Raw genomic sequence first — 13,960 nt, 5'->3', positions numbered from 1 at the left:
GCTTCTCCTTCAGGGGCCTAGGAGCCTCCTCTCCTCCCCTTGAATCAGCGTGGAGCCTTGTCTTGGGGACTGTGGACGTCATGATTCATGCTCGCTTTTAGAGAAGTCCCCATGGAAACCAGCAGGCAGGTTTGGGTGGGAGGGAGCTGGCTCTCCAGAGAGGCACGGGGAGGCGAGGGGTGGGGACCTGGTACCAGCATCAGGGGGCATAATTGGGGTCTGTTTCCCACCCACTCTGACTGGGTGGGAAGTCTGAGGAGGTGCCCAATTTGGAAGATCAGCTCTGACGGCCTTTGGGGGTCATACAGATCCCTCATGAGGTCCCCCTATGCTCCACTGTCTCTTGCCCAGATCTAGGCATGGGGGGCCACCGGGTAAGGAGCTCACCTCAGAAACAAAGGCAGAGGACAAGTGTTCTCTTCCTGGTCTGGCAAACACAAGACTACTCCCCAAACTAGCCCCATAGCAGTCCCCAAGAGGAAAAGGAAAAAGGCACCGTTCACTGACCCATTCCCCAACTCGCAGGACCCCGGCCTGCAGGCTTCTGCATCCCTAGCACACCACACATTGCAGCACGTCTTGGGCCGTCAGCGGCCAGGCAGCCGCCCTGACTTACCTGGGCTAGAATGCCCCTTCAAGCTGGCAGCCAGGGACAGGGCCCCTCAGTCTTAGCCAGGGCTCCCAGGTCTCTTTAATATCTCTTTAATGAGAGCAATTTGGCAAGGATGTAAAATATGCTCTTACCCTTTGTCCCAGTAATTCCATTTCTGGGAATCTGGCCTAGGAAAATAATCCTAAATATAGGGTAGAAAAACATGTTTCACAAGGATGTTCACTGTGCAGTTGTTTATAGTAACATACAGTGAGTTGATAGCACCGAACCCTGGGGGCGCGGGCGAGAACCATGGTGAAATAAATGGCGGCGGGTATGCTGTAGCTACAAAAATGATGGTTCTGGAGATTCCTGCTCAGAATGCGGGACATCTGTATGATATAATGTGAAAAAAGGCGCTACGAAATTATATGTACTGTATGATTTGCTTTATAAAATTATGTATAAAAATAATCTGGAAGGTAATACATCAGAGTGCAAATGGGTGGTCTTGATATGTTTTTATCTGGAAGATTTTATTCTAGTCGTCACCTTCCAAATTATTTTCAATATTCATGCATTGCCTTTTTTAGTCAGGTTTGAGTTGTAATTTACACACAGTAAAATTTGCCCTTTTAATGTGCAGATCTGAGTTTTGACAAATGTATATAGTTGAGCGACCACCACCATAGTCCATATAAAGAACATTTCCATCACCCAGAAAGTGCCCCCACCCCTTTGTTGTCAGCCCCTTGGCAGCCACTGGACGGTTTCTGTCCCTATAGTTTCATTTATTCCAGGAGGTCCTGTAAGTGCGATCATACAGGCTGTCTTGCACCACTCTTCCATTTAGAAAAAATTTTAATCTGCTTATCGTTCTTTAGATATACCTCTCAGAGCTGGATTTCCTAGCTTCTCTCAGTGGAGGAGAGTTTAATTTTTCTTTTATCTAATTCAGCCTCCAACCCCATGCAGGAATCTCCTCCCCTGAAGCTCCAGTCATCCTGTCTGGATTACAGGGAATTGTCAGTTAACTGTAAAATTGTCACAACGGCTCAAAGTACCAGGAGGGCAGAGGTCCCTGGACAGCATCAGCTAATGTCTGAATCCAGAGCAGCAGCATTTGGGGGCTTTCCATCCTGGTCCGTCCCATTGCCCTTGCAAGCCTATTCCTGCCCAGTAGCAATGATAATGGCAGCAGCAGCAGTTACTTTTTTAAAAGAAAAGTGTTATTTGACAACAGTTGTAGATGTAGAGAAAAGTGATGGAGATAATACGGAGCTCTCATGTACCCACACTCAGTTTCCCCTGCTGTTAACACCTTACAGCAGTATGCTGCATGTCCCAGCGAATGAGCCAGTATTGATATGTTGCCATACTTTATTTGATTTCCTTAGTTTTTACCTAATGTCCTTTTTCTGTCCCAGCATCCCATCCAGGATCCCACAGTACATTTAGTCATCCTGTCTCCCTAAACGTCTCTTGGCTGGGAGAGTTGCCCAGGCTTTCCTTGTTTTTGATGAGGAGTAGACAGGTGTTTTGAGGAATGTCCGTCAGTTGGGGCTTCTGTGATATTTTTCTCATGGTTAGACTTGGGTTACGGGTTTTGGGAAGGAAGACCCCAGAAAAGTTCAGTCTTTTTCATAATAGTTCATTTTTTTGAGCTCATCAGTATGTTCCACGTGCTGTGCTGAAAGCCCTTGACAAATTGGATCTCCTTTAATACTCCCAATAATTCTGTTAAATGAATTCTCGTCTTACTATTGCAGGAAACAGGCTCAGAGAGGTGCAGCAACCTGCCTAAGGCCACACAGTCAGCCTCACAAACACAGTTCTCACTGGTTCTAAAAACTCTGCTTTTGACCAAACATTGCTTGCAACAGTGGGAAAGCAATATGTTAGCTTTTTAGAAACAGTGTGTGTCTATTTATACCCAACCTTTTCCCAGAATGTCTTGGTTGCAACTTCTGATCAAGGCCACAGGAAGATAGCCGAGACAGGGTTACGAGAAGGAGGTAGGCCGAGCGGCTAGAAGTCCTCCCTCCTGTCACATTGCATGTGTGCACGCTGTCAGCGTCCCTCTCGTGCAGCAGCCTTACTGTGACTCAGGGTCTCCCAAGAGGCTGTGGTGGGAAACAAGCATCGAGGCTTTCTGTGAACCCAAGGTGTGACTCGAGAGAAATAAAGCTGGTCATCCACCTGGTCTGGTTAAGCCAGTTTACTCCTTGTGGTCGTGCTGTACCCTGCAGCACCGTGTCCATACTCCAGTTATTGGGATTTGGGAAGGGCTTTTATATCTCTGTATCTTTGTGTTCCAGCAATTTTCCAGAGGCACTAGTGGCCACATCTCAGCTCCTCTCCTCTCGCCTTTGTGCATATCGAGGGCTGGGGGCCAACCAGACCTTTGAGAGAGAGAGGTGGATGTGAGTCTCCAAGTCAAGGCCTTCAGCGCCTCTGGGTACCTGGGCAGCTGCCACTGCTTCCTGAAGGAGGTTTTTAAAATTTAGTTAAAAAAAAATAACAAAGAAAGCATCTTCCCAAGTGTGTGGTAGGTAGTGATTATAGGTAAAACACAAATGAACAATTTCCTTCATTTCAGTGAGATATTCATTCATTGGTGGTTAAGAAAATAACGATCACTTCCTAAATGCCAGGTGCTGTTTGGGCATGTGGAACAGAACAGGTGAGCGTATCTGCTACCGCGGTGCTTAAACACTAGCAGGGGATGCAGACAGCCGGCAGCAAACACGACAAATGTTTGAATGTGGGTTAGGAAAAGGCAAATAAGCACAGAATCAACCTCCGAGGCCTGGTTTCACCAGTAGTGCTCAGGACAAGACGTGCAGTCAGGGCTGAGTCACTGCAGAAGGTTGAGAACACAGGGGTGCAGGGGGGCTGGGATAGGTGGCCCGCAAGGGGAAGACCACAGGTTTGAAGATGTGCGGATATGGAGAACCTTCTCATTTGGGACACAGCAGCTGTCTGGATCGGTGGCCTGGGGGTCCTGCTAAGGGGCGGGCCATGCGCTGGTGAGAAGGGCAGGATGGACTTGGCTGCCTCCTCCCCAGACTTCTGTAGGGTCTGAGCAGCCTTGTCGTACACCTGGACCTGTGCAGGAGCCTGTGGGCTGTCCCCTTGTCTCCACCTTCTCCTCCCAAGTCTGTTCGCCACACAGCAGTCCCTGTGTTGCTGTTAAAGTAAGGCCCCTGCAACACTGCATTACCTAGGGATGTAATACCCAGACCGCCAGCTGGACCTACAGTCCATCCGAGGGTGGCCCACCTGCCCCTCCAAGGTGTCACTCAGCTAGAACCCTTGCTTGGCCTTCTGCGCCTCCCTGAATGCACCCAGCCGTTCCCGCCCTGGGCCTTTGCACTGGCCGTGGGCTGTAGGATACTCTTTACCTCCATTTTCACACAGTGGCACCTGCTCTCAGCCACCTGTCACCACACCTATTTGGATTCTTTGTGCACCACTTGCCACTCTCCTGTAGTTTATTTATTTGCATACTGTGTCTGTTCTCTATTTGCCCCGCTGGGCTTCTGCCTCATTCACCATTGTGTCTCCAGCACCCAGCATGGCGCCTGGAACATAATACAAGCTCAATGCATATCTTTCAGATGACTGAATGAGTAAGTGCAGGGAGGAATGAAAAAAAATCTATAGATCAATCACTCTTACTTCCTGAGCCTGGTGACTGATCAGGGAAATTGAGGCAGCTTAACCATCAGCTCTCTCCACCTCCACCACCAACACTGTATCCCAACTTTGGCAGACAGATACTGAAATGAGAAAACGTAATGGAGGTCTCAGTCTCTGTGGTGATGTTAACATGGTGGGCCGTGGATTTTAAATTGCACTTGCCGCTTGCTTGCAGCCCAACATAGCGGTTGGGCTGCCGATTCCAAGTCAGATGGTGAGTTCAGTCCTGGCGCTGGCGCTCCTAGCTGGGTGACCTTGGGCGAGTCACATGACCTCCTGAGCCTCAGCTTCTTCAGCTGTGGGATGAGTAGCACCCCGGCACCTGCTCCCTGAGACCATTGTCAGGATTAAATGAGATAGTGCTTGCCATGTGCCTTAGGGGCGCACTTGGCACTTGTAAGAGCGTGGGAGGGGTTAGCTGACATTTTCTAAGCTGTGCTGTACTCGCCTCTGAGTCTCCTGAAGTCTGACTTTCTGGGAGCAGACTGACAAGGACAGTGCGGGTACCTGGTGGCCAGTGTATCCCCCGGGCGCCTGGTGCCTTCTCCCCGTGACAGCGGGACTCACTCAGAGAGGGGTGGATGGCTGTGGCTTTCTCTTGCCCCGTCCCCTGACAACAACTGGCAACATCCTTTCTCATTTTTCCTTTTGACATGTACTGTACTGTTGAGCCCTTGCCATGGGCCAGGCACTGGGAAAAGACTGGGTACCAAGACCAGACATGGGCCTCGACCTCATGGAGCTTGCAGCCTGGCCAGGAGGCAGACATCAAACAGATAATTCACAGTATAAACCTACAAATAATTAAACGGTGTGGTGAGGGCTGAAAAAGGAGCACACAGGGAAGGATGCACCCAGGGTGGATTATGAGGTAGGGAGTGCAGGTTTCCCAAAAAGTGCTGTTGAGATGAGACCTGGAGAGAGGAAGAGGAGATGCCAAGGGTGGGGCTGTGGCCTTTTGGGACAAGGGGCGGGTTGAGTTTGAGGCAGTGTCAGCAGGCCAGTGTGAGTGGCATGGGCGTGGATTTTATGGCCGGGACACTGGGAGCCATTGCAGGATCTTGAGCAGGGGAGTAGGGGGTGGAGTTTGCCATCCTGGAACATGGCTCCAGATGCTGAGTGGAGAATGCATATCTTTGGGGAGACTCTTGCTGCTGTCTGGGCAGGAGAGGATGGTAGCTTGTTATAATGAGGGACAGAGGGATGCCAGCTACGCCCCATGCTGGGACCCACCCATAGCAAGAGAAACAACCCTCAGTTCTTGCCCTCAGGGTGTGCCCAGTCTGTTCCCAACCCTGTACTTCCTAACACTGGTGAATTTCCACTGTGACCCCTCCCCTCTGGCTGGACACTGCCAGCCAGGAACGGTGGAGCTGCTGCCTCTAGCCCCCAGAGTTGTCGTGTTTCTACACCAGCTCCATTGGCTTGTCACCAGAGGGGGGGGATGTTTTCAGAAACCTTCTCCGAGGCATGGATTCATGCCTGCTCTTGTAACCAGTGCATGTCTCTTTTTCTTTTTTTTGCTGCAGCCAACTGGGTACATGGAAAACTCAGTCTCCTACAGCGCTATTGAAGACGTTCAGCTGCTGTCCTGGGAGAATGCCCCAAAGTACTGTTTACAGCTCACAATTCCTGGGGGAACTGTCTTATTGCAGGTAGGAGAAATAAACATGAGCAAGCAGTTTCTTCTCATCTTTGCTCACTAGCCCTCTGCATTTGCAATGGAGGGAGGCAGCCGACTACCGGGAGGAAGGGGGGTTTTTAACTCAGGGTGTTTTTTCGTCCAAGTGTGAGAAAGGTATAAACTGGGGCTCCCTGGGGAAGAGGAGGAGAGAATGTGCATAGACTGAGCTCCTACTGCATGCCTGCCACGGTCTGGGAGGATTACATGTTACTTGTTTGGTTCCCTTAATAAATCTGAGAAAGAAGTTTTAGAGTCCTCACTGTACAGATGAGTAGACTGAGGCACACAGGCAAGTTGCTATAACTCAGAAGGCTGTGAAAAGCAAATGAGCAACAGATGCTACCTTTTGCTTTACTTTGAGTCATTGAGTTTCTTCATGTTGATTTAAATCTTCTGAGACTAAATGAAGTATGAGCTATTTTCTCAGAAAAAAGATGTACATTCTGTATGTAGTCGTCAGGACTTCTAGTTGGAAATGACACAAACATTATTCAGACAAGTGAGGCAAAAAGAGATTTAAGGCTGTAACTAGTAAAATAACTGGGAAGTCCAAGAGAGGACTTGAGGCATAGCTGGATCCAGGGGTCAAATGCTATCATTAATATTCAGTGTCTCTCTTCATCTCCTGGCTCTGCTTCTGTGTGTTGGCTTTATTGTCAAGCAGAATCTCATGTGGTAGGAAGGTGGACTACTTGCAGCCCTAAGTCACATTTTTAGAGTTCATAATCCTTAGAAAAGTGAGAGCATTTTTCCTTTCGACCTCTCTTATAAAATCTCATGGAAGGTTCTGGTTGGCTCTGCCATGGTCCCATTCACCCCTTGATAATGCACTGCCCTGGATTACCTGTCTACCAGGACCACAGTGAGGTGGAGAGGCAAGTCTATCGAGAAAGAAGTGGCTGTCAAAAATAAATGCCACTGCAGCATATAAAATATGTTATATATTTCGTCAGGGGCGCCACCCCAATTTCCAGAAGGGACCCCAACTCAGAAACCCGTCACCTGGAGAAAATATACCCTCTTAGCTGTGGGAGAAAGATCTGCCTTGACCTTTCTTTTAGGAGCATTTTCTTTCTAATCCTATCTGTCCAGGGAAACTTTCTCTTGGCCCAAAGAGATGTTCCCTAAAACCTGTTTCAGAAGTGGCCACCTGATTTTGCAACAGCTCTGAAGCTAAGAGTCCACCAGTTTGGCCTCTAAGGAGTGCCGAGCTCGGTAGTTGAGTGTGAAAGCTAAACATCATTTGAAGAATCCTGTGTTTTACTGTCTTGTCTTGGAGGACACCAGAAACCATGCCTTTCCCAGTCTGTTTTCTTCTCATATCTCCCACGCTCTGCCTCCTGCATCTTGTCTTTGGCCTGCCCTACCTCCCTCTTCCCCTCCCCCAGCGAAGCCTTCCTCTCTCTGTCCTTCCTCTCTCTGTCCTTCCTCTCTCTCCTCCCGTCTGCCTTATAGAGAGCAGCCTTGCCCCTCCTGACAGACCCCTCTCCTTCGGCCTGTCTGTCCACAGCACAGTCTATGAAGGGGTGGTCTGTGCCAGCCCCCTTAGGGTGGTAGGTGGGTGGGCAATAGTGGGATTCTGCAGCCAGCTAAGAGAGGGAGAGACGCCTGAGAATATTCCACTCGCATGACTTTCCTGCCATTGCCGAGTGGTGAGCCAGCCTCTCCCCATGCAGGGGTGGGGGGAAGCCTATCCTTGAAGAGCTCCTCAGCCCCCTGGGAGACAGAGTCATAAACAAATGATTACTGAAATAATGGCTAAAATAGAGGCGTGTCCCAGAGGATAGGGAGCCCAGAGGAGAGAGTGACTCACTGGGCCTGGGGGTGCCAGAGCAGGCTCCCCAGGGGTGGGGGCATTGCAGCTGGGAGTAGAGGGATGATAGCAGTGTGCCAGGATGGTGGGGGCAGGGCACGCACTTTGGGCACAGGGGGCGAGAGGGCAAAGCATGAGTGGGGAGTAGCTGGGTATTTGCTGCTGCTGGGGGAGAGGGGGAGGTGGAATTTGGGGCCTGTGGATGCATCCAGAGCTGCTGGGTGATGGCCAGGTCATACAGGCCTTGTTAGCCGAGGGAAGAAGCCTTGGACTGTATTCTGAGAGCAATAGGGAGCCATTGAAAGCTCTTAAGGAGGGGAAAGGACACTAGAGGACTCGGTCTGGTTGAGGGCAGAGGGGCTGGATGTATGAGTGACGAAGGGAGGCAGGAGGGACACTCTTCAAATAGTACCGTCACAGGAGGAGAGGCCCTGAGCGCCCACCTTCCTGGGCGTGGTGGTCACTGTTGCACCAGTGGGAGGGCCTCGTTCCTTCTGGGGCTGGAGGGAGCAGCCCTGTCTTTCAAGAAGGCCAGAGCATCACTCTCCCCGGGGACAGAAGGGCAGTGGGGCTGCAAGGGATACAGGTTGTGGGCAGTGCCTGGAATGTCCCTTTAACCTGGGCCGTGGCCTTGGGCCCGGCTGTGATGACTCGCTGGCTGGGCTGCAGTGGCCTCACGTCAGAGCTCCTCCTGCCGTGCTGAGCGGGCGGGCCTCTGGCCGCTCCGGCATCCCACTTGCTCGCTGCCCCTCACTCCAGTGGATGGTGCAGCCAGAGGCAGGAAGAGGAGGAGGAGAAGACAGAGGAGGAGGTCGGCAGCTCCTCCGATCCAGAGCCGGACTCAGAGCTAGGGCCAGGGAAGGAGAAGCCGCCTTCCACCCCTGTCGCCCAGGAGAGCCAGGTGGGTGCAACCCAGCCCCTGCCTGCCGTGGGTCTCTCCCTTGCTGTCATTTCCACCAGGCCAGGGGAGGAAGACCAGCATCAGGTTCTACCTTGCTTCACCCTGCTCCCTCTGTCTTCCTGTGATCCATGGGTGGTGTGTGGCTGTCTTGTTCTATTAATGGGATCTGAGTCATCCTGGACATGGGCTCTAGGTTGGGAGATCCATATGGGTATGGGGAGGCTGGGGAGTGAGCACCTAGGCCCCAAAGTGGTGCCCCAGAGGTGCTAGGCAGGGTATTTTTTGGTACCGACTGGTCCAGAAGCCGTTTGTGACAGATGGCGGGATCCTTTGTGTTGTCTTGAGTTACGTATGACATGCTGTATTAGGACCCAGAGGTGTAGTGTCGCAGAGAGCAGCCCTCCTGGCCCTGGGGACTGATCTTTTCTATTCCGAGGTGGGAGGGGGAACTGAGAAGCAGCCAGGTGTGCTGATGGGTCTGGGCCCATCTGAAGAGCCCCCATTTGGCAGAGGAATCAGGATGCCTTGAGCCACATCCAGCACAGCAGCTGCTCAGTGCACACGGCCCTTCGTGTTTGCGTTTAATTTACTCAAGCAAATTAAGAACATAGCTCCTCAGTCCACTAGCCGCATTTTCCGTGCTCAGTAGCCACACGTAGCTAGTGGCGACTACTGGACAGCATGAAGAACATTTGCACTGCTGCAGAAAGTCTGTTGGGTAGGCTGGCCTCGAGAACTTTCCATGTTGACCTCAGGCTTTGTGCAGCAGACCCCCCCCCCACCCCCGCAGGGGAAATAGCCTTAGAACTCAGGGGGTTCTTCAGTATTCCAGCATTCCAGCATCCCTGATTGGGACCCCATGCTGCTGCATGTGGTACAGCTGTTCTGTACCTAGGGTCAATGTCAGGGGGCTCCAGAGGCTTCCAAGAGGGGCCAGTGTCCTTTCCTTCCCCAGGCTGCCTGATCTCTCCCTGTCTCTCTTTCAGGGTCTTTGCATCTGTGTGTCTGTTTTCCTCTTTCTTTCTCACACTGTTTCTCCATCTCTTGCTCCCCTGCCCCCTCCTTCTGTCCTCTCTCCTTCTCTCTCTTTCTCTCTTATGTCTCACTCTGGGCTCCTCTTGCAGTTTCTTCCTTCAGGCCTCTCCATACCTCTCTCTACCTCTGAACGTCTCTGCCTGCCTCTCTGTGTGTCTCTCTCCTCTTCTCCCCTTTCCTCCTCCTCCTCTCTCTGTCTCCCAGGGACCTCCCTACAAAGCTCCTACTTTGTTAGAATTTGAATGGGTGCCTCATGCAGACCTCGGAGCTGACCTGATAGTTCCAGGAAGGCTAAGAGGACATTTAGGTACATGTGCCTTCTCCCCAGCCTGGAGACACTGAGCAGTCTGCCAGTAGGTCGATTTGCCAGACACAGGCACCCACCCTTCCGCCTGGGTCCAATGCATGTGCTCTGGATGCTTCATGTTTTTCAGCGTGAGCTCCCCTAATGCTGTGTTATTAGAATCCCTGGGTGCAGAAAGGACCCACTTATCTTCTTTCCTCCCTTAATGCCCTTTCTGCTAGTGTTTCATTGTGAGGAGGCCAACTACACAACTACATGAACTGCGGAATGAAGCATCCTGGCCCCAGGGGTGGGGTAGCAGGCGTTAAAGGGCGATATGGTGCAGATTGTCTCCGGGGGATTCTGCCTTGCAATTGGGTTTTGACCCATCTGCAAGAAAGTACAGAGCCCCTGGCTCCTCGAACAAGGCTTTGGGGCTATAAGAGCAAGGACAGCCTCCTCCCCAAGAGCATCAGCTTCTGTCTGGGCCCATTTCCGAGACCCAGCTCTGCTCTCGATGTTCCCAAAAGTCCTGCGGGAGACTGAGCAACTGTTCACCCCAAACATTGGAAGCAGGGCAGGGACAGGGTGGGTTCCTTTCTTACTGGAAGCTGGAGAGAAAGACCTTTCCGGTCTGGAAAGCACGTTTGTTTTTCCATAAGAAATTGGACCAGGGCAGGGGAACTTGGGAACAGTCCCGTACAGTGCACCCTTGGCTGTTTTTCTCACCTATCGAGACAATGCAACAATGAGAAAGAACTTGGCAGCTTTCGAAGAGGAAATTAGGCAGAATTTGCCTGGAACCAGGCCCTTTCAGTATTCGAAAGATTTATCACTAGGAGGAGTGAGAACTCGGCCTGTGCAGATCTGGGGGATTAGGGGTGGGGGCAGGGTTCTTTCCCATGAGTGACCCTCAGGACTCCCAGCTGCGCCTGGCGTCCCCACTGGGCTGGGTTGTCCTGACTCAGCCCAGCGGGGCAGTGTGGGGACTCAGTGCGGAAACATGCCCTCTCCCCCAGGCTGAGGTGCAGCCTGTCAACTTTCCCTTTGCTGGGAAGCCACTTAGAGATGCCTGTGCTGGGACTCAGGAGCTGCCCCAGCTGCTGTCCTCCTTCGAAGGTAAACAAGCCAAAGAAAGGAGCAGTTTGCTGCTCACGGCTGTTGCAGCATCTCTGGCTCCACCAGCTACTGCCCCCTCTTCTGGAGAAAAATTCTGGGCACCCCCTTATTTTCGAGGTGAAGCCTCCTGGTGGTGATTGGATTAGGGAGCCAAGTCCTTCCTCCTCTCGCTTCACCAGCAGGGCAGCAACTATGGACAAATAATGCTCTCACGTTTCCCACCCCAAGTCCTGGGAATCAGAAGGGGCTCAGGCACACTGCTTACATGTTCCAGGGGTAGAGAGTAGTGAGTGCAGACTGTGGGGTCTGATGGACCTGAGTTCCAGCCCAGCCCTTCCATGTACTAGCTGTGTGACTCTAGGCCCTCACTAGCTGTGTGACCCTAGGCTCTAACAAGCACTAGCTTTGTGACCCTGCACTCTAACAAGTACTAGCTCTGTGACCCTAGGTTTTAACAAGCACTAGCTGTGTGACCCTAGGCTCTAACAAGCACTACCTTTGTGACTCTGAACTCTAACAAGCACTAGCTTTGTGACCCTACACTCTAACTAGCACTAGCTGTGTGACCCTAGGCTCTACCTTGCCCTAGTTGTGTGACACTAGGCTCTAACTAGCTGTGTGATCCTAGGCAGCAGGAAGAACCTCTCTGGGCCTCATTTTCTTTATCTGTGAGTTGGACCCATGATACCTGTCCGCTTGGATATTGTGAGGATCAGAGATATTATACATAAAACACTTAGCACTGTTCCTGGCACATAACAGCTGTTTAGGAAAACACTGTCATGACTATGCAGAGCCTTTGTCAAATACAAGTTGGGGAAGAGAAGGTCTCAGGGTAGAAGAGTTCTTTTGAAATGCTACTGTACGTGAACTTTTCTTCAGTGAACAGAATGGGTATAGTGTGCTCCACTGATCTCTCCACCCACCCATCCATTTATTCAGCTGTCTGTCCATCTGTCTTATCTGTCCATCCATCCATCTGCACATCTGTCCATTCGTTTACCCATCCAGGCATCCTTGCATCTGTGCCTGCATGCAGCCAGGTATCTATCTAATTAATCACTCATTCGCTCAACAGTTCAGCCAGTTTTTCATTTAACAAGCATTTCTCTGGGTTTCATGGACATAGTAGTGCATAGGTCATACATGGTCCCTCACCTCACAGAGCCCACAGCCTAGGGGATGAAGGACAGCTAGACAAGCGATTACAGGACAGTGTGATATGTCACCTGGTTGGTCGGGGATGGGGGGGGGCAGGCACCTTCAAGGCAGTCATCCTGGAGCACTGACATTTCAGGTGGGACCTGGAGGGTAAGCAGGAGTTCCGTGGCAGTGGGCAGGATGAAGGCCCAGCATTCCTGGTGGGCTGTACACGTGTGTGAAAGCCGGACGGAAGAACAGCAAGCCAGGCTATGCTGCAGTGACGAGCAGCCCCACGCTCTAAGTGGCTGAAAGCAGCAAGGGATTATTTGTCACTTGTGCTGTTTGTCCACAGTGGGTCAGGGCATTCCTGCCGTCAGGAGCATTCCTGGTCACTGTGGCAGGGAGGAAGTCACATACTCCGTAGTGCACTGACTCTTAAAGGCATCCACCCAGAAGTGATGGGTCATTTCACTGTCACATGAACCCACATTTCAGTGGCCAAAGCAAGTCAAATGGCCATGCATGCCTACCAAGTGCCTGGAAGGAAGAGAGCTGAAAACAGCTCTGATGGTAACCACAGCAGGTCTGGGCCTCAGTGTCCTCATCGGAAGAATGGCAGCAGAGAAATGGTTGGGTCGGATCCCATGATCCATAATATATTGTGAAATTGCCAGCATGATGACATGTGTGTGTGTGTGTGTGTGGTTTGTGTGTCTGTGTATGTGTGCGGTATGTGTCTCTGTGTGTCCACGTATGCTTTATTCACAATTGTGGGCATTACTTGCGTGTGAGTCCATGGTTTGTTTCAGGTTCTCAGGGGAGTCCATAAACCCCCAAAAGACTGAGAACCCTTGGGCTAGGTGATTCTTAAAATCCCTTTGAGCCTCTGATTCAAAGAGCCTCGTTTATTATAATGGACGAACATGGCCAAGGCCCCTGTCTTCTTCCAGAACACAGCCAGCCTAGTGGGGAGGAGGAGGGCCATGGCCACCTTTCCTTCTAATATTTCCTGGGGAATAAGGAGCCCCTTTGGGGTGGGAGAACTTCACTGTCTCTGCCTCCCTGGAAGGAGGTGCAGGAGGGGCCATGGTGAATCTGGTCGTCACCTGGCATCTCTGTGCTTTGCCTTGTATGTAATTAATTTATTCAGCTAACTGGGTTTTTCAACACCAGGCCCATTGGGGTGGGGAGGTAGCAGTTAACCCTACCTGGGTCCTGCCTCCTATCCCAGTCCTGTGGGTGGGACATAAGCACCACCCCGCCCACCGCAGGGCATGGAGTGAGGGCTCTAAGCGGTGACAGCCAGAAGTTGCAGGGGAGCAGAGGGAGGAGGTGGTTCTGGCTGAGGCATTGGTGCAGGGGCCCCGCACTGTGGACGGGGTCTGGGGCAGGGGCAGGCACCTCTGCTCCTAGCCTCAGCTTCCTCGACAGTGAGATTGGATGCCTCTAGGATGCGAGGCCATGCCTGGCACCTGGTGAGCAGTATTGGTCTGTTGTTGGAATTGACATGCACCATCTCAGAGGCCGGCTTCCCAAGCCTGCATGACAGATGGGGGTCCACAGTCACACAGCTGTTTACAGCTGGGATCTCAGACTGCTCCCTTGAGCCCAAATCTGCCTTCTTCCCACGCTGACCACATGAATGCCACACTGACTTCCTAGAGTAGAGACAGTCAGAGAGAGAAATG

The 13,960-nt window shown here is 51.6% G+C and overlaps 1 protein-coding gene across 1 annotated transcript in view; it reads left to right on the top strand.

The window, feature by feature from the left end:
* The window catches only part of CMIP (c-Maf inducing protein), a 232,823-nt gene that overhangs the window by 133,867 nt on the left and 84,996 nt on the right, over positions 1 to 13,960 (top strand). Inside the window, exon 2 of the mRNA XM_063110618.1 lies at positions 5,824 to 5,949. Within this exon, the coding sequence (XP_062966688.1) occupies positions 5,824 to 5,949 (126 nt within the window). The remainder of the gene's footprint in view (positions 1 to 5,823; positions 5,950 to 13,960) is intronic.

This window comes from Cynocephalus volans, chromosome 10, assembly GCF_027409185.1.
Source record: "Cynocephalus volans isolate mCynVol1 chromosome 10, mCynVol1.pri, whole genome shotgun sequence".
NCBI classification, from domain to species: Eukaryota; Metazoa; Chordata; class Mammalia; order Dermoptera; family Cynocephalidae; genus Cynocephalus; species Cynocephalus volans.
Note: the sequence above shows the minus strand (reverse complement) of the source record. Positions and strands in the feature narration are given on the sequence as shown.